Consider the following 20,884-nt stretch of genomic DNA (forward strand, 5'->3'; position numbering starts at 1 on the left):
GAGAGCATGTAAGGATATAGGGACAAGACACACGAGTAAGCCAAGGAAAGAAGCTCCAGAGACCAACCCTGTTGATACCTCCATGCTCAACTTCCATCGCGCAGAACTACGAGAAAATAAAGCTCTGTTGCTTATGCCCTCTGCTCTCCAGTATGCAGTTGTAGGAGCCTTAGAAATGGGTAAGGCAGATGTAGAGGTAATTCATCAATTTCGTCCCTAATGTTTCATATTTACACTTAAGGAACACCTTAGAGATTGGAACAGGTTACATTGTCCTTGAGGTCTAATGAAGGAGAGTTAGCATTCTCCGCGGATAGAATTTTTATATTCCTTCAAAAATGTTAGAATCATCACGTTTTAAAAGATGTGGTAAGATAACTTTCTGATTTTCTTCATGGTATCTTCCTTTTTAGGACATTTCCCGTGAACCTGTGGCTGCAGTAGATATATGATACGGATAGCCATTTTGGTCATGTGGTTTTAGTTTGGCCATCGTATTTAGTGAGAGAAAAATGGAAACATTTTGAATTCTGTTAGTCAACACATTTTGATTCTTCGTGAGGCAAGAGCTTGGTTTGGAGCTTTTGTCTTTAAATAAACCATCATCTACCACACCCAACTGTTAGCTTCCTGCCCTGGCTTGAAGCAGGCAGATGCCAAAAGGGGCCATAGTTCTAAAGACGATGCTTTCGCCTTTCAGGTTTTCAGAGCTAGCCCTCTGTCCTCCGCAGTGGTGCCCTGGTGAATGCCTAACTACCATCACGCAGAAAAATGAAACGGAGTGCACCTGTTTCCTGTTTGAGTCCCAGCTGCTCCGTTTCTGACGCGCACCCTGCTGATGCTGCTGGGAAAGCAGCAGATGAAGGCCCGAGCGTTTAGATGCCGACCACTCATGTGGGAGACCCCGATGGAGTTCCTGGCTCCCGGCTTTGGCCTGGCCCTGACTGGGCCTCTGCAGCCGTTTGGGCAGTGAATCAGCAGAAGGAAGCTTATTCTCTCTCTGCACATCTCTGTCTTGTCTCAGTTTGATAAAACTAGTTGAATACATATAAACAAATGAGATCATTTTTTTCTCTATTCATAAGCAGATTAATATTCATGATGCATTATTTGGAGAGTTACAAATAAATACGTTCTGCTTTGGATTAGCCATTTAATCTAAATGAAGACTCTGAAGTATGCAATTCTCTGATAGATTTCTATCATGCAGTTTTAGGATTAGGGGAGATTTTTTTTTTTTAAGGGATCAACACTTTAACCTTAAAATATCACTTAAGAGGCCAGCATTGTTGTACAGCAAACTAAGCTGCCACCTGTCACACCAGCATCCTGGGTGAATGCTGTTTGGAGTCCCAGCAGTTCTGCTTTGGATGAAGCTCTTCGCCCGCATGCCTTGCAAGGCAGTGGGAGATGGCGCAAGTGCTTGGTCCCTGCCACCCATGTGGAAGACTCAGATGGAGTTCCAGGTTCTTAGCTTTGGGCTGGGCCAGTCCTAGTCACTGCAACCATTTGGGGCGTGAGCCAGTAGATGGAAGAGCAGTTTTTCTCACTTGCTCATCTTGATAATTCTGCCTTTCAAATAAAATAAAATAAGAACGCATCTTAACAAAAGTCACAGCAAGTTTTTGCTGTCTTTGACCAGATATAGCAACATAGAGAAAGTGATGGTTGCCATGGTTATGAGAGGAGGGTGGAGCCTGCTTTGAACCTGGTACATCACTCTGACCTCAGACTAGAGCTCAGAAAGGACGGCAGAAATCGGGCACGCCCCGGGAGCAGCACTGCTGCCCCAATGATGGACACAGAGCAACATTCCTCACCAAATAAGGACCGAAGCGACACCTGCTTCAGCTTCCACGGCAAGAAGGGTATCAAACTTCCTGCACATTTCTTTCCTGGCCTTTTCCTGTCCCTCTGTAGTTCCTTCTTCCACGTCTTTCTCACTACATGGGGAAGGAAGGCCTGGGAATGGAGTTTATTTGCATAAAGGCCATCTATATTCTTTTCTACTCAGCTGATATATTCCTTCATGGTTGGTTGGCGAATCTAACAAAAAGATCATTCCCCAAATGGCCTCAATAGCCATAGTTGAAGCTGGGAGCCAGGAGCTTTTACTGGGTCCCCCACGAGAGTACAGGGAACCAAGGACTTGGGACATCCTACGCTGTTTTCCCAGGCCATTAGCAGGAACCTGGATCAAAAGTGGAGCAGTCTGGACTCGAGCTGGAACCTATATAGGAAGCGACTGCCACAACTGGAGGCTTGGCCTACTATGTCGTGGCACCAGCCCTGAGTGGAATTTTTAAAAATTACTTAATGAAAGACTTTATTGTTATATTTATTTACATCTTTTCTCCCGTAGATGCAATAGAACCCTCCTTGGATTGATGTGCCTGCATGGGGCTATGTGTGTGTGTGTGTGTGTGTGTGCAGGTGATGGCTAATTCTTTGTGATAAAAGAGTATTTGTTGCTCTGAACATTATCATTTGAGCACAAATTATTTTATATGCGTTGTTTCATTTTATCCTCTCAGCAACTCTTCTATCACCATTTGATAAATGTAGAAACAGATGCAAAAAGGTTTAGTAATTGTTTCATGGTGAACTCCACTTAGTGTAAGCGTGAGGCTATGAGTGCAGGTCCTTGTGACCACCCAGGACCCCCCTGATGACTGTCTCCTTTGGAAGCCAGTTAGAAGATGCAATTGTACGTCATTTATTCTACTTAATATCACCTTTAGGTAGTCTTGATTACTTTAACTATAACCTCCACTATAGGCCAAGTGGATTTTCTTAAATGAATAGCTGAATGATTTCGAGAGAGAGAAAGGAGACCCCAGAGAAACAGCTGATGCCTGAACCTGGCAGTCAGCTTCGACGTGACTCAGTGAGCGTCCAGCCTTCTTTGCATACCAAGTGCATTCCACAGGATGCTCTACCTGCATGTCAGAAGACTTCTGAACGAACTGGAACTCCCTGAGAACCTAAGTGTGTCTGTGAAAAGCACCTCCTTAAACAGGACAAACTCTGGGGGGTGAAATGAACATTTCTTTTCAACTCTTCCTGGCAGGCCTGTATGACAATGGAACACCAGTTACATTACTGCCACAGAGGGACTCATTCATCACAGAATGTGTGTCTTTCTGTGGCTACTCACCCTCGCCCACATTTTCCCTCAAAGCGTGTAGGAGTTCCGGGGCTTTGCGAGGACAGTCCCAGTGTCTCAGCTGCTGGCCACTTTCATTCTTCGCAGAACTCTAAGGAACGTGTGGTGTGCTCTGGCGGGGGCTGACAGTCAAGAACTTGCAGCTTCCTGAACCTGCAAAGAGATGTTGTAGAAATTAAAAGGTGGGCAAACACTGGGAGGAGAGAGGTTACTTGTCATACTCTAAAGAGTCTATTGCAGTGACTGGAAATGCAAAGTCCCTCGTCTTGTACATGGAATGTGTCGTTCAGTTATTCTTGCCTGCAAGAAAAAAACCACTTGTTGATGCCCTGGCATCTTACCAGCTGGAGCTTCAAGGATGCACAAAATACGGTCATTTCCTTCAGGAACTTGCAGATCAATGGGCAAGCCAAAAAAAAAAAAATACCATGCCACTACATGTCACTGGGACTCCAGCGAAACACACAGCGAAAACACACGGGCAGAAGAGCAACCTTGGGTCCTGAGTGATGGGCAGGTGTTTCTCATCCATGGTTAAGGTGAGCATGAGCCCTCAAGGCTTCCGAGCTGCAGTTTTAATCATTGCTTTTCCCCTCCCTGCTCTCTGTGCTGGCTGCCTCATTATCTTCCTTTAAACTAATTGAGTATGTTGCTGCCTTTATCAACCCGGAGCCATTGGCAGCTTACAAAGGTCACTGGAGACATATGTTTTTCTTGCTTCCCGAAAAAGAGGAAAACTGATGTTTTGGAAATGCGGCTTTGAAATAGCTCAGAGGCAAAACCCGGAGAAAAAGAAATCAACTGGCCTTTTGGTGGCCAAGTTCTCAGTTCCCTTTCATTGTCTGCGCAGCTCTAAGTTTCAGTTGCATGTGTGAGGGAGAGAGAAAGGCGAGAATGAAAATGTTTGTGGATTAGCATGGAAACACAGCTCAGAAAAATCTTGATCTTTAAACCACACAGAGCACATGGAAATCTTTTTGAGAATTACCAACCTGGATCTCTGTCAAAGGAAAGTGTTTTCTCCATCAAGAATGAAACAAAGAAGAGCTAAGCGGACATTTTAAAAGGCAGAGCCGTAGAGTGAGGGCTCTGCCTAGCACAAAGTAGGTGCTCAGCCAATCATTGCTGAGCCCATCCAGTTCCCCCAGGGGAACAAGAAGTGCTTGTTGGATTGCTTCCCAGAGACTCACTGGGAGCTGGGCTCCCTTCGCCTATACCAGGAGGGGAAGAGCCTCCTGTGATTTTGGTGTGGATTTGTGATCTTGGCTACGAGGAGGGCAAGGCATTTTCCTCCCAGGCACTTGGCAATGGCTAGGCCAGAGGACACGGCCCATGACTCACTTGCATGGATACATAAGGAGTTCCACTCAAGCAGCAGTGACAGCCATTGGGTCTCCAACATTCTGTGTCCCCTTCTGGTACTCACATCTGGAGGCGTTTTAGCTGCCCAAGGTGTTTACGTTTGTAAGGGCAATCACTCAAAGCCGATTTGTTTCCAGGAATCACATTAACTTCAGCAACAGATATTAATATATTTTAATGCACACATTTTGTGAGCACTTTACTGGGAAACATAGCACTCAGAAAATTACATGAAGCAAGTGTATCGCTTAATAAGTTGCTCTACGGTGCAGCACAATGGCTAAACTTTGCAAGAGTTGGGATCCCATATAGGTGCTGGTTCGTGTCCCACTGCTTCATTTCCCATTCAGCTCCCTGCTTACGGTCTGGTAATGAAATGGAGGACCGTCCGAAGCCTTGGGACCCTGCACCCATGTGGGAGACCCGGAGGACGTTCCTGGCTTTGGATCAGCTCAGCTCCAGCCTTTGTGGCCATTTGGGGAGTGGACCAACGGATGGAAGATCTTTCACTCTGTCTCTCCTCTTCCTCCATAAATTTGATCTGCCTTTCCAATAAAAATGAATCGAAAAAATTAGTTACTATACTCAGATCAAGACAGATTTCTTCCAAGATCCCAGGGGCTTCCCAAGTTGCCCTTTTTTGTATTAAGGCCTTTAGCCTCATGAAAGAAAGAAAGAAAGAAAGAAAGAAAGAAAGAAAGAAAGAAAGAAAGAAAGAAAGAAAGGAGGGAGGGAGGGAGGGAAGGAAGGAAGGAAGAAAGGAGGGAAGGAAGGAAGGAAGGAAGGAAGGAAGGAAGAAAGAAAGAAAGAAAGAAAGAAAGAAAGAAAGAAAGAAAGAAAGAAAGAAAGAAAGAAAGAAAGAAAGAAAGGAGGGAGGGAGGGAAGGAAGGAAGGAAGAAAGGAGGGAAGGAAGGAAGGAAGGAAGGAAGAAAGAAAGAAAGAAAGAAAGAAAGAAAGAAAGAAAGAAAGAAAGAAAGAAAGAAAGAAAGGAGGGAGGGAGGGAAGGAAGGAAGGAAGAAAGGAGGGAAGGAAGGAAGGAAGGAAGGAAGAAAGAAAGAAAGAAAGAAAGAAAGAAAGAAAGAAAGAAAGAAAGAAAGAAAGAAAGGAGGGAGGGAGGGAGGGAAGGAAGGAAGGAAGGAAGAAAGAAAGAAAGAAAGAAAGAAAGAAAGAAAGAAAGAAAGAAAGAAAGAAAGAAAGAAAGAAAGAAAGGAAGAAAGAAAGAAAGAAAAAGTAAGCAAGCTGGGTGCTGTGCTTTAAAGCTCCTAGCTCTTTCTCGACCATGCACCTTCTCAAAGGGAGGAGTCGGCTGAGACAAGACACTATGCCACGTGGAACCCATGATGCCTTTTCTAGACCGCGTGCCAAGTACTAGGACATAGAGACTACCCACCCAAATGGCCCTACTTCACTTGTAGATCTTCCTAAAATTTGTCCTCTGTCCGCTCTCTCGAGGGGTGGTCTAGAGGCAGGTATTCGTAGAAGGTCAGGAGGAAAGATAGACTTTAGGGTTGGGGAGTATGTGGGCATAAGTCCCTGGGCCATGGGCTGCAAAGCAAATGAAGATGGCCAGGGTCTAAGGGCCAGTTTTATGCAATTGTAAGTCTCAACAAGAGATCATAAGCCACTCAGGGATTCTAGGGTTCACATGGCCTTCCTGGCTGCCCTAAGGCAATGTGGGTGGTGGAACATCTTGTCTTCAATAGCTATCAATTGTTTATAGCTGTTAGGTACTTGGGCACAGAGTACACAGTTCTTCATTGTACTTTTATCTGAAGCCTTCCAATTTTTTTCTTTTAAAAATGTGCACCAAAGAATACAGAAACTATATTGTTTTGGGAAAACAGCAGATATTATTACTTTGTTTTATGGCTCATAAAAATAAAACTGAAAATACCCATTTGGGTTGAAGTCAATGGAAGAGAATTGTATATAGTACATATTTCTAAGATTTGTACATAAGCAATGCAGTACAAGGAGCGTATTTATGTATTCTCAATTTTGGAATCGGATAACTTTCTGCTTAAATTTTTCCGCAGGCACAGGCCTAGAGAAAGCTAAGCATACTGCCTTAATGATCTTCCCCTCTCCCAGTTTCTTTATAGTTTACACATTTAAGTATTTGATTCTGTCTTCTGTCTCTGAATTGACATTCATGGGTGTTTTCGTGTTGGTTCCCACTCAGCATTCTGTCCATGACACTTATGTATTCTGTTGCCTGCAGTTGTGCTTTGTAATTTTCATTACTGTGTAGTATTGTCTGGTGTGAACAGACCAATCTTTGCTCATCCATATTAACATGGATGGGAAATGGAGTTGTGTCCAGTATCAATCCCATTGCTGTATCGATCATTTTCTGCTGTGTGTAACCCTAGGAGCAGTTTTTACTGCATCACAGATATATATCTCTTTAGCTTTTATGGAAAGTACCACACTATTTTCCAGAGTGGTTGGACCAATTTATAGTCTCCCCAGCCGGAGAGGACAGTGTTCCGAGTCTCTTTCTGTGTTTGTGCTCTTTTCACCTGTTATCCATTCTGTACTAGAAACAGTTTTTTGTTTTGTTTTATAATTCTTTAATATATTTTTATTTTGAATTTTGAATTATGTGGTGCAATTTCGTATTGGCTAGGATCCCCCCCTCCAAATTCCCACCCCATTTTAATACAATGGTGTGTAGTCCTTCATAAGGAATCATAATTCTATCAGTCTTTTGTTTAAGTGTACCCCAGCATTGCTGGTACAGACAATGCCAGACAGTCCAGCATCCCATTGTCTACACATGTCCAACAGTTTCATTGGGAATCCATCTTTCATCTGGAAGCAGGGATGCGTGTTCCATTATACCCCCACTTCTGATATGGTGCACCCCGGTGCTCCATCACTGTACATTTCCATAATTGAGAAGCCATGAAACAAGGTCAACAATTGGTATGAGTTCTCTTGTCGAAATCATCACCGGCTCATGGATTACACGGTGGCATCATTTTTCCCAAGAGACTTTTGTGTTTCCTTTTGTCACCCATGTGTTGATTACTCAGAAACAGTTTAATATACCATCACTGCCCTAAAGTTTTTCTGAAGTTTTTTCCCTATTTTTATTATCTGCATTTGAAAATATTGAAAAGAAGAGCTTGAAGTTTTGAGTCCAGTGCTCATGATATCCATGGGGTCATATAATAATATCCAACTTTTATTGAAAACAAGGCAGGTATGGAAAGATCTGTGATCTTCAACAATTTACACATATAAAATCCAAGATCTTAAACAGGTTTGATCTATACAGCATTTGAAAGTAACATGCAAATTACCCTGCACACCTAGCAGGTAAACCAATACACCAGCTACACTTGCAGCTGATGTCAATCTTCTCCTCTCATAGGCTTGTGTGTGTGTGTGTGTGTGTGTGTGTGTGTGTGTGTGTGTGTGTGTTCTGAAAATCTTGGCCATGCTGGATGTGAATCGTTGGGGCAGCTACCCAACTGTGACCAGTCAGAACCAGTGCAGAGGCTGGAGAGCAGCTGGGGAGCTCATTAGCTTGCAGCTCCTTATCAAGCCACAGCTGGCAGCATCTATTGCTACAGAAGGCAGCAATACCCCATGTTCTCCAGGCATCAGAAAGCAAGGATGCAGGCAGAAATGGGCATAGCCTCTGCACAGGCTCGCTTCCTTCTCTACCTACCTCTTCAGCCTCTGAGTTTCTTATTTCCTTTCTCTTGCCATCACACTGTCTGTTGGCCCCTTTGTCCTTTTAATGCATTCTTTTTTTCTGGCCAAAGCCCAACCTTGGCTTGGATACTCAACTGTTTATTTTCTCGACACTAATTGCACAGCTGTTGAGCACCGCTGGAAAAACCACACACCCTGCAGATGGTGCCACTATAAACTCATGGTCACCAATGCCATCTGGGCTCTTGTTACTGCTTCATAGCCCTTCCCTGCTTCCCTGGACAGCTCATTCTCCCATTTTCCTATTACTATGATAATAGATCTTTTTCAGGGATACAGTATCACAGAGCATGCCTTTCCTCACAGCATCTGGTTTTACTGCTGGTTCCTCTCCTCAGCTGAAAGCTTCAATTGCTCTGCCAGTCTTGGTAGTCAATCGACCCGCACTGCTTCACGAAGGCAGCAGGACCCATCAGAAGCCAACCCCCTCACTTCCCCCTCCACATCTATAGATTCCAACCTCAGCGCCTTCTCTTTCCCTCTTCCTTGTGACCATAAGGAAAGTGTCTGCCCTAGTGCCCGGGATAACTCCACCTGTCAATGCTGTCCTCTCTCATCTTTTCAGGCCACTTCTACACATTATCTCCTTTCTGTCTCCTCATTTGATTTCAGTAGTGGTCACGTAGGCTACACTGCCCACCTAAGAAGCTAGAATCAGGGATTTCCTTAGTTAACCAAGTACTGCTCACATGGCCTTTGTTTAAAAAGGACACCAGGCAACTCTGGTTCAAATTGTGTTCCTTCCAAATTGATGGGTTGAAATTCTACTCTCCCTATCTCAGAATGGAACCTTATTTGGACATAGGGTCATTGTAGATATAACAGTCAAGATGAGGTCATACTGCAATTGGATGGGTCTATTAACCAGCTGGAGCAATTATTAAAAGGAAAAATTGGACAAAACTAGAAATTGATATAAGGATATGCAGAGAGAAACCAGCCGTCCACAGCCAAAGGAGAGAAGTTTGGAACAAGTTCTTTCCTCATAGCTCCTGCACGCACGTGCTCGCATCAGAGAGACTTTTCATCTGATAGTTAATGCCCTACAGACGGCCACAACAGCCAGGGCTGGACAAGACCAAAGCCAGATTCCAGGAACTCCATCCAGGTATCTCACATGGGTGGTAGTCACTGAAATACTTGGGACATTTTCTACTTGCTTCTCAGGTGCATCAGCAGGAATTTGGATCAGAAGTAGAGCAGCCTGGATTTGAGCTGACACCATACTATGGGATGGCAGCATCACAAACCGCACTACGGTGCTGCCCCCTCCCCCACAAATTTAAGGATGACTTCCTGAGGTTTTTTTTCTCCGCCTTCCAGACACTCAGTAGTTTACACTTTTTGAAGTGGATAGATGGATGAAGAGATGAATTGATGGAAGGATGGGTGGATAGATGGATGGATGGACAGATAGACAATAAGTTGATGTATGGATGTATGGAGGAATGGGTGGAGAATAGGAGAGGAGCCTCATAACTCCTGTGTTCCTACCTTCAACCTTTCTCTGATTGTGGCCATCATTAACTCTTCATTTCTCACTTTCCTCATCTATGACCTCAAGAACAGACAGATCACTGGTTTTGTGAGGAGCAACCTCACGTTCTTTGGAGGAGCTGAAGCAGAAGGAAAGAAGCGAGAGGTTAGAAGCTGGGTCTGACTCTCTGCTGATCCTTCGATCAAAGTAACTCCAGTTTTAATTACTTCACACTTTGAAATTCTTGGTAATATTTGTTTTGAAAATGTCTTATTGCTTAAGAAAATAGAATTGTTCTGGATTAGGTGATATCTCAGTTCCTTTCCTACATAGTAGTCTGTGATTAGAAGCAGGCTTTGCATGTTAAATCATATGGGTTAAATGCACATATAGCACATTATTTTCAAAAAATTTGATTTAATAAAATATATTTCTTTTCCAGTAAAGGAAATTTGTTATAAGACTTTCTAAGGTAATTTAATTTATGAACCTTGAAAGTTATCCATTTCAGATACTCACAGATTAGAAAAGCAGTCTGGTGTTGGGTCATATGTTGGGGCTTGGGACTTAGGAAGTGCATTCTCTGTTACATGGGACTGGGAGGCCCTGTACAAGCAAGCACTCTCCAGGAACAGGCTTTCAGATCAGGCCACCCCTAAGGATAATAACTGTGGCTGCTACCCCTCTGTTCCCCCGTCACCCAGTTCAGCATGTGGCATATAGCAGGTGCTTGGTAAATGCTTGTTGAGTAGGACCCTAGTTCAAGGTAGACACAGAGCCTCTATCAGAATTCTTGGTGATGCAAGAGGAAAATAACCTCTTCCAGAGAACATGATGAGTGGGGCCGAGTTGTAGTGTGGCAGATAAAGGTGCTGCTTGCGACACTGATATCCCATTTGGGCACCAGTTTGAGTCCTGGCTGCTCCCTGCTATTTCTCCTGGATGGCAGTGGAGACTTGCGTCTCCGCCTCCCACATGGGAGACTCGGAAGAACTGGCTGCTGGTCCAGCCCTGCTTTAGGCATTGCAACCATTTGGGGAGTGAGCCAGTAGACGAACGATAAAGAAGTGGCCTCTATGTCCTCACTGCAAAACAGGTGTCATAAATTCCTTGTTTCTTGGTACCCCAGTTCTTAGTCTACAGAACTTTGTAGACCACCTGGTTCATTTTTTTTTCTACCCCGTCTCTGGTAAGAGGTTTGTCTAAATGTGGTACCTGATCCTTATACTAAAGTTCTTATTGGGAAGGCACATGGACAGATGCTAAGATAAATGCTTGCCAACCTTCTCTAACTCCCATTCAGCAGCTGGCTGTGTGTGATGCTATCCATTGCAGGAAGAACAAAGACCTGGAGATCAGGAGGCCAGGACTCCCATCCCATGTGTGTGACCTTGAATAACAGCCATTTCTGGGCCTTGGTTTTTTTTTTTTTAATGTGTAAAATGAAGAGGTCAAACAAAAACACATCTTTAATTCTTCATTATATTTGGATATTTAATTGATATGGGACCAAAAATGCATTCTTGATCAAAAAAAGGAAATCCTTCTTTTTCCCTGATTGCTGGTCCATGAAGTGACATCTTTAGTCTACTTGTGCTGCTGAGATAAGGCACTGGAGGAATTCCAGTGCTTGAAATTGAATGGCACGAAAGGCAGACATTCACACCTTGGACACTGTAAATTAAATGTTGCTCTTGGGTTAATCTACCAGCCAATGAATGCCATCTCATAGGACTTGGAAGTGACCTGTAGACAGCAGTGCCTTCCTTGGGGACCAAGAATAAGGTTCTACTGGCAGCAACTACAACAGAGTTCCCCTGAACTGGCCCAGTCTGCCTTAGCAACTTCACTTCCTTGGTGGTGAGACTCGAGGAGGTCCCTCTTGACCATTGATGTTGGAATTCTTCCACCACAGGATTCTCACAGTTTATTTAGTCAGGAACTCAGAAAAAGACAGTTAAATTTTTCAGAAAACAGCCCATTGGCCACCTGTATCCCAAGCAAAATGTCAGATCTTTTGCTCCCTTTGACAGGAAAGATAATAGGATTTTTAGCCTTCTTTTGGGTCCCCTTCAGGATTCCTACCAGACCATGTGTAAAATATTCTGGTAATTTTTAAAATCTTTTTAAAAATTTATTATTATTATCATTTTATGATTCAGTTCCACAGGCTCCTTAAAATAAATATTCAATTTGTTTAAAACCGATAAAGAAGTACCAATGAACTTGTCTGGCCATCCCAAAGCAGTTGAGAAATTGTTACCATAATGTGGTAGAGCTTCTTGAATTTCACTGTACAAATTAGGTGGTTAGTTTCAGTTTATATGTTGTTGGCATAAAACTCTTTAAACAACTTTGGTTTTTACATGATTGTCCCTAGAGGTACACTGGAAGTCCTTGGGTGTGCTTTCAAGGGCTACACAAGCCTGCTCTGCCTTTGTTTTGGAAGAGTGGGACTCATGGAACAGAGTGAGATGAAAGAATTGTTATGTAAGCACCCAAAGGTGTGCCTTGAGAGGTAGAGGATCCCAGTACTTCTGTCATAAAGTTGACCATTTTCTACAGATCACAAGATATTTCAAAGTAAGGCCACACACCTGTACCCGGGTGAGTACAGTGCTGATCGTGAAACAAACAGTCTTATGAACATCAGGAGTTTTTAGTCTTCTCAATCCCTTGTGTTCACGTCACATCTTCCTGGGCATGCAGCTCGGATTCTCTCTCTAGTCTTGCCAACAAATGTTTCGGACTTTCCTGGCAGAAGAGAGGCCATTGTAACACCTTCCTTCTCCTCCCGTGGACCTACCTCTCAGGTGCTCACTTTTTACAAGGCCTGACACACATCTGGCATTTATTTGTATTCCTTCTTTACTCTGACTCATCTCTGCCCAGCCCTTTGGGTTTCCCTCGGGTCTTGGTTCCCTTGTCTGTTGTGCCCCACCCAGGTAACTCAACAGGAAGGATTCCCTGGGGGGAGACGTGATCTGAGGTCCCCAGGGTCCAGAGAACAGGACCATGACTCACCCAGTCCTCTGAGTCAGCAACAGAGGGGATTCCTCCTTCAAGTCAGCCAGCCCCCTCGGGCTTCCAGCATCCTCCCCTCTCTCTTGCTCTCTCATCTCACTGGCCACTGCCTTAGCTCACTGTCTCCTGGACCACTGTGGTCATCTTCAAATGTTATCTTGCAGAGAACAGGGGAAGGTTGAAGAATTTTAATGGGGAGGTAACTCAGTCCCATTATCTTGCCCTAACCATCACACTGAATATAGTGGTGGAATTGGAAGAGTGACTGGAGTGGAGCTGGGGACATTGCCTCGCAAGGCTGAGCTAGCACAGCGACCTCTTTCATCTGTAGTTTTGCTTTCCTTGGCTCTAGGCACCTTTGGTCAACTGAGGTCTTAAAACATTAACTTGAAAATTCCAGAAATAACTAAGGTGCTTTGAATAATTTTTATTATAGTATGACATATAATTTTTATTATAGTATGACATATAATTGTTCTATTTTGCTATTAGTTACAATTAGTCTCTTACTGTGCCTAACTTATTTGCTAAATTTTTTCGTGTGTGTATTTAAAAAAAAAAAGTAGATCAGAGATAGAATAACATTTGCAGGTTCAGGAACCTGCTGGGAGTTTTGCAAAGTTTCCCCTGTGTATGAAGAGAGAATATTGACATATAGTGAGCGATAAGAGGAGTTTGCATTAAGCTGATGTCAGAGAGAAGGAAGAAAAGAACATGGCTATTCAGCAGTAAAATGGAAAGAGCACGGCAACTGATACGAGCTAGAAGATGGGCTAGTATTATAGTGGAGCAGGCAGGCCACTGCTGGAGACTGGGGCAGACTGCTTCCGAATCCTGCATCAAGTCCCGACGTCTCCACTTATTATCCAGCTGTCTCCTAAAGTGCCCCAGAAAGCAGCAGAAACAGCTGGATTGCTTAGGCTGCTGCCATCTTCTTGGTAGATTGGGAGAACATTCCGGGCTCCTGGATTCCAGCTGGCCCAGCCTCCAGCCTTTGCAGCCTGGGGGGAAGTGAGCCATTGGGTAGAAGAGACATCTCTCACTCTACCATTCTACCTTGGAAATAAGCAAGTATGCTTGTGTGTATGTATTTCAAGAAGCTAGAAATTGAAGGTGGAGAACAAGTTAAGCACTCTTCCATAGGGAAGTTTAGGAGACTGGGGGAACTCTGATATCATTGTCATAAAGAGGAAATGAAGAGTTAGGAAAAGGTGGATGTGACTCAGAACATTAAGTTCCATCTCATGGGGAGAACGTCATGTGAGCAGAAAACATGGAAGCAGTTGTCTACACTGGCCCAGGTTCAGAGAAAAGCTGACTGTGGGGATACAGATTTTGGACTCACGAGCTTGGAGATGGAAGTTAAAGCGAGAGCATTCGCGGAAGTTCAATCAGACAGAGACCATGAAATAAGAAAGGGAGGTGGCAGATCACTCCTGGAGGGTACACAGGCTGGAGAAGGAAGAAGATGTTCAGCATGGCGTGCTGTTCCAGAAAGCCAGAGAGGAGGGGACAGGTGCTTGGCGGATCTGTTCAAGACACCATTTGGGATGTCCGTATCCCATGCTGGGCTGCCTGGGTTCAAGCCTTTGCTCCACTTGCCATTCCAGCCTTCTGGCTCCCCTGCACCTGGCACTCAGCAGGTGCTGGCTCAAGTAGTTGGGTCCCTGACTCTTGTGTGGGAGATCTGCATTGAGTTCCTGCCCGTTGGAGTCAACATAGCCCACCCTAACTACTATGGGCATCTGGGGGAGTAGACCAGTGGATGGAAGATCCCCAGCTTTCTGTAGTCCTCTGTCTCTTGATCAAACAGCACATGAATAGAAGGAAATAACAGAGACAAAGAAGCCTTGGGGATGGACAGCAAAGGCACAGGTTGAGCAGTGAGAGGGGAGTCTGACCCCTCTGCCTACTACAGCACAGGATGGGGAAGAAAAGAAAATCAACAGAAAAGGAGGAAGGAAGGGACTCTGAAAGGAAGGTGTAGGGAACAGGTCCAGGGCCTACGTGCTTGGGAACCACGGGAGGGTGGTCACCGTTTAATTCTCTGTGACCTCTGACAGCGTTAATGACTCACAAGGGTTATGTAATCACAATCAGCCTACACACTCCGCTGCCTTGCAGTTCCTTGTCTCAGAGAAGCGGGGCTGGCTAGCCTGTCTTGTTTTCCTGTTGCCCAGAAGCTGTTGCTAACATAAGGTCATACTTAGCAAATTAAACCTCAATTAGATTACTCAGAGTCTGGCAGCCTGCTCCCTGGCTATTTTGTCTTGAAGCTGAAAAAAAAAAAAAAGAAAAAGAAATAGCTCACTCTTTTAAAATGACATTACACATCACTTTGAAATATGTCTTATAGACCAACTCTGTAATCTCTGGTCTTTCTGGATATTTATGAAAGTCTCTTGCTTTAAAAAAAAATGTTAAAACAAAAGTACTGTTTATCTCTGAAGAGCTGTGACAAGCAGGGACCAGCTTTAAAGCAGTAACAGCAGAGGTGAGAATTAGCGCAGTTACCTTCAAATTCATTTCCGCCATGGCGCAGTGACAACCTCAGAAACCACAGGGGTTATTGAAAGGAGAGGTTGATTGGGCACTTAGAGTTCATTTAGTTTCTGCTGTTTTTATGGTCATTTTTGTTATTGTGTTAAAGAGACAGTGATTAAGCACTCTGTGGTTGTCCAGATGCACGCAGTAGCGCCAGCCTGCTTAAAAACGCAGCCCTGGCCTCTGCTGGCTCAGAGAGGGTCCTAGACTTCAGTTCGGGCAGCATGAGACAAGACTGCTGTCCACAGCTGCTAGGGGCCAGGAGTGGACGCCTGACTCTGAGTTCAGGGTCCGAGCCCTTCTCTAGGAATAAGGACTAGTGCAGACAGCGCCCCCTCTCATCCTCCCTGCACGCTCGCCTCCAGAGCCACTGCTCAGTGCACAGGTGTGAAGTTGGCTGTGAGCAGGTCTCTTTTGGCCTTTTGCAAAGGTTGTGCACAAGTGAGTCAAGGTGAGTCAAGAGTGAAATAAAGGCAGAGACAAGCATAAGGATGCATACTCAGTGTAGCCTCTTCATGGAGTTCCAGCCTCACAAAGTGGTCCCTTCCGGAGGCATGGCTGTGTGTACGCGCTGGTTCACGCTGAAGCCCGTCCACACTCCCATAAGGCTGTGGGTTGTTCCAACCTTTCCCCCAAGAAAAGCACCTCAGGAGAGTCCTCTTTGCACACTGCCAAGAGGGCTACTCACCAGATAATCCTGGATAGTAAAACCTTGGAAGGAACTCGAGCTAGCAATCCCTTTGAATCCCTTTGTCCAGTAGACTGAGGTTGGGTGAGGGTGACAAACGGCAGGGAGAAGTAGACCCTATATCCTTATGAACCCCAACCTGAATGCAGCCTGGGAAGTTTCTTCATCTTCATCTGAAGGGGTGCGTTTGTGTTCTGCTTGATGCCCTGCCGCAGTGTGCGGCTGCCTGGCCGTCACGACTCTCGTTGAGGCCCCTGTGGAAGTCATGCGCCTGTGTTCCAGCCATCTCCACTAAGGGCACCATGATGTGTTCTGGTCACCTGCCTAATGTGTTCTGGTCACCACATTGTCACCTGCCTTTTTCTCTCGCCTTCCACCCTCTTCACCCACTGAGCTCAACAGCCAACAGGATTCTAATGTATTCAGCCGTCATTACAAAAATAAAAACATCCCCTCCTTGGATTGAATAATAAAAACACAGGTTGAAGGACTCCGTGGTAACAATTGTGGCATGTGTTACTTGTTAGGCAACCTCCCACACTCTCCCACCCTTTGTGCATCTGGTGCTGTCACACTCTGTCACGTAATCCGCCTATCTCTATCAAAGTTACACCCACGATGCCATTTGAAGGAATTTATGCTACACATAGACTGGTACACAGGTGACAACACTATGCAAACTTATTCGGTGTGGCATCATCGGCAATAGATACAAGAGTGGGGAAATATCGTAAATGCAGAATATCAGAATTGGATGGGTTATGCCAATCCGTACAGTTTAATACTATGATGCAGTACAAAAGAATGGACAGTCTCTGTGTATGGAAAGTTCACTAAGATACAATGGAGAGAATGGCAAGGGGCAGAGCAAGGTGCTCTGTAGGCTAGCCTTCGGGAAATAACAGTTCTTCAAATTTGTTAATGAACAGGTTGGGGAAAATTCTGGAAAGAGAAATGATACATTTGTACCAGTACTTTGCTTGCGGATGGGAACGTGTCATGCGCAGCAGTGGTGGAGGAATGAATTACTATGTAAAAGTAGAGATGGGAAAGAAAAAAAAGTTAACTATATACCTCTTAAGAGATATATCATTGCTAATTTTCAAGAGAGAGCAAGGGAAAATGGAGAGAAGGAGATGGAGAGGGGAAATAGGCAGGGAGGTGGGGTAAGGGGAACAGGGAGAGAGAGGGAGGGATGTGGCTGTCACTGCAGATTATATGTGTTTCATCAGATTTCTTGGTTAATTTGGAGAGAGGGAACTCAACTGGGATCTGCCAGTGTGTGGCAGACACTCAACTGCTTGAGCCATTACTAGCTGCCTCCCAGGATCTGGATGAGCAGGAAGGTAGAACTGGAAGCAAAGTAGGGTGTCAAGCTCAGGCACTGTTGCGGGCATCCAAGCCAAACACCTGTCTTCCCCAGGCTCTCAACCGACTCTGCTTAGAAAGGAAAGCATTGAAAACTGCTCCTCCACATGCAATCAGTCAATCAAGCACGCAGTGAGCTGCCAGGCATGGCTGCAGCCACAGCGCTGGCTGGGTCTGCTGCTTTCCTGGCCACCCTGTGGGTCCTCCAAGTGGCAGAAATCCAGACAGAATGAGGATCTTAACCACCTCCAGCTTTGCCCATCACAGCCAACAACAACCTTTACCCGAGGGAGGATGGGAGCCCAAACTCCAGCAAACATTATAGGAATGAGATTGGAAACTCGTTCTCTGGGGATGAAGTCTGGTGTTCCATAATCAACAGTGGGCTGAAAATAACTCTCTGCTGGACTCTCCACCACTGTCCATACCTGCAATGTCAGGATACTTAAATAGCACAATGATGGACTTGGGACTGTTGCTGAAGGACGATACTATTGTGATAATCCAGGGAAAAACAGTGTAGAGACGGGGGGAGGGGATGACTCAAAGTCATGCTAAGGCATAAAACACATCCATGGCTGATTTCCTTGAAATCAATTTTCATAAGAGAATGTTCCTCAGCCTCTTGCCAACTGACAGGGCTTGGAGAATACAACTTAGAGGTGTACTTGGTAGCACTGAGCTAGAATCCAGGCATCCAGTCAAATTTGAATTCTCAATCATCATTATGCTAAAACATGTGCTGACATTATTAGCATTTTACTAAACCTAGAAATTCTGGCCCCAGGGGCCAGCCTGCCAAAGTGGGTGTCCATTGGAAAGATCACTGCCAAGCACCAAACACACAGTGCCACAGATTCTAAGCATGCCTACCACCTTTGGCTTCTCAGCTGCCTCTGACCCTAACACAAGACTGCCACCCAGAGCTAGGCAAGTGCTCAGGGCCCACAGATAAAACCCAGTGCCTCCTTCTCTCTCTCATCCTTACTATCAGAAAGAATTTTATTTGTGTTTCTAATGGAATCTGGATTCACGTTGGTCTCCCAAAGCCAGCCATTTGCCTACTCTCATGATTTAGAAATACAGAATGGCAGCAGATTGAGTCAAAACACACACACACACACACACCAAAAAATCCCTTCTCATAACCAAAATGTGGTCCTAAGGTACCTGGTACCCCCTGACGGCAGTTGCCACTTAGCATGGGATTTGGACAAAGATGAGCAACCACCTGCCAGCTGTTTCATCTCCGTGTCTGATAATGCATTTACCCAGCGCCCAGCAGTGTAGAAACCAGCTTTCTGGGTGTGAGGTAGCCTAGTCAAGTGATATTTGTGACTCTAGTCTGATAATGGGGTTGAGTTCGTCTACAGGAATGAAACAACCCTACCCTGTCCTACAGTGGTTTAAACATAGATCGTGAGAATTCAGCAGTACTCAGGGTTTCCTCGTTTGTTCATCAGGAACACGCACACGTGGAAAGGCTGCTGGGACGAGAGACAGGATGCCCTTGATCCCATGGAGTGTGCAGCATGCAGCCCATCCATGAGCGCATCTACCCATCAGTGTCACAATGACAGAATGAGATCCTTGCCACCTGCTTCCCAGGAGCAGAGGAGACAGGCGAACCCCGTGCACAGTGGGCCCTTTTCTAGAAACCTTTGATCTCATCTGGAAGTCAACAGTCTGTCGGGTTCCTCCTCAACAGGACTGGACTTTCTGGGAAAGGAAGATTCACGGAGGAACATTCAAGAACAAGCACCTGAAGCCGTTGCTTACCCAAGAAAAGCCAAAGCTGCCTGCGAGACAACGTGAGACCGGACAGCCACCCAACCATGATTCAGAGCCTCACAGTGTTGGTAAAACCTGGAAGCGTCACACTCCAGAAACTATTTCAAAGTGCCAAGAACCAGTGGGGTTTGGAGGGCCAACCTGCAGTTGCTTACAAGCAAGAAGCAGGCACGGTGGAGCAATGTTCTTTTTATCTTTTTGGGGGGGGAGTGGGAGGAACTCAAGTCTGGAGCTCGAAGTTACTTCAGCCTTAATTTCCCCTAAAGCTAGATGTGAGCCTAAGGAGATCTACAGGAATTTTTGCTGAATTTCAGTGGGAGCTGAGGCCTCCAGGTATCATTGTTGTTGTTAATATTATTCCTGGGATGCTTTCTTAATATATCATGATGGACCCAGCAGGTGGGATTTTGTTTTTTCTCTCTCTCTGCTCTCATTTTTGTTGTTGTTGTTGTTGTTAAAATTAAATTTTAGAGAAAGTGAGATTGCAAAGTAAGTTTATTTGGGTGCATAAAATGTTGAGATCCATATGTAGAAAGGGGTCTTCCAAAGGTTATACAAAAATATGCATTATGAAAGAAAAACAATGTGTAGATTTCAAAATTTTTTGCACCAGAGTGAACGTATCTATTAATTTCATTTTTTTTTTTCTTCATGAACTTTCAAAAGCACCCTCATATTTAAAAGCTAAAATAAACAGACATCTAACTTCAGGGTCAATTCAGGTTTTTATGATTTAGCCGGGGGAGACAAAGAGTCCAGGAAAAGTTCAGGAAAAGCCAAAATGCCTGAAACTCTCCAGGGACAGATACGTGCAAGGTCACTGGGCTACTGGCCGTAGCTGAACTGAGCTGATCACGGCGCCCTGTGAGTCAGTGTCAGGTCGGCACAGCGGCTTGCCTGAGCAGCAGCCAAAGGCCATCTCACCAGCAGCAGCCTGGGACATGGGATTGCGGCTGTGAGAGACGTGGCAGCGCTTTTGCGGAGGAATGAGACTGCGTGGAGGGTGAGGGGTGACCTACTTCTTTGAAGCCCAGAGCCCCTGAAATGGTTCCACGCTCTCTCAACGCCTCTTCCCTGGTGCTGGGGTCAGGGATCCTGCAGCACCATCCGCAGACCATCAGCAGCAGGGTACTGGGCACACTTGTTTAAAATTGGATTCTTGGGGCGACCTGCCTTCTGAGGGGCTAGGAGTGGTTTGTGACCCTCGCTGCTCACAAACGCCCACCAGGTGACTCCTAGATGTAGCTGGTTGGAAATGCATTGGTGGAAGGAAGGAAAAGCGCTTTTGATCAGCAACTGAAAACCCAGAGTTCAAATTCATTTACCGTCTTTGGTCTTGAGCAAGTTACTTATTACCTCTTTGCCTCCCGTCCCCTTATGTATAAGTGGAATTCCATTATATACAAGGTTCTCTTTTTCTTCTCTCTCTCTTTCTGTCTCTTTGATGATTAAATGAGGCAAGAAAAATGATAAGGCTGGCAAACAGATTTCTTGCTAAATATTAATTCACTGTGCCCCATAGCATAGAAAAGGGCTGGTGAGCTAGCACGTATATTTCTGGACTTCATGATGTATAGATTTTGTGAGGCTTACCACAGAGTGGCTAGCCTGTGCACTAAAGCCAAGGCCTTGTATTTTCTGAAATAAGAAATATGGGATTGGGAGGAAGACAGTGGGGTAAAGAGATACTGTCAGAAAAACAGACACTGGCTAGTGCACAAAGCAGCTAGTACGTGCA

At 45.0% G+C, this 20,884-nt stretch overlaps 1 protein-coding gene across 1 annotated transcript in view; it reads right to left on the reverse strand.

Moving 5' to 3' along the window:
• The window catches only part of NEDD9 (neural precursor cell expressed, developmentally down-regulated 9), a 183,064-nt gene that overhangs the window by 107,061 nt on the left and 55,119 nt on the right, over positions 1 to 20,884 (reverse strand). Inside the window, exon 2 of the mRNA XM_040984141.1 lies at positions 3,158 to 3,319. Within this exon, the coding sequence (XP_040840075.1) occupies positions 3,158 to 3,169 (12 nt within the window). The 5' untranslated portion in view covers positions 3,170 to 3,319. The remainder of the gene's footprint in view (positions 1 to 3,157; positions 3,320 to 20,884) is intronic.

This window comes from Ochotona curzoniae, unplaced genomic scaffold (genome assembly GCF_017591425.1).
Source record: "Ochotona curzoniae isolate NIBS_2020 unplaced genomic scaffold, NIBS_Ocur_1.0 contig_4064, whole genome shotgun sequence".
Lineage (NCBI taxonomy): Eukaryota > Metazoa > Chordata > Mammalia > Lagomorpha > Ochotonidae > Ochotona > Ochotona curzoniae.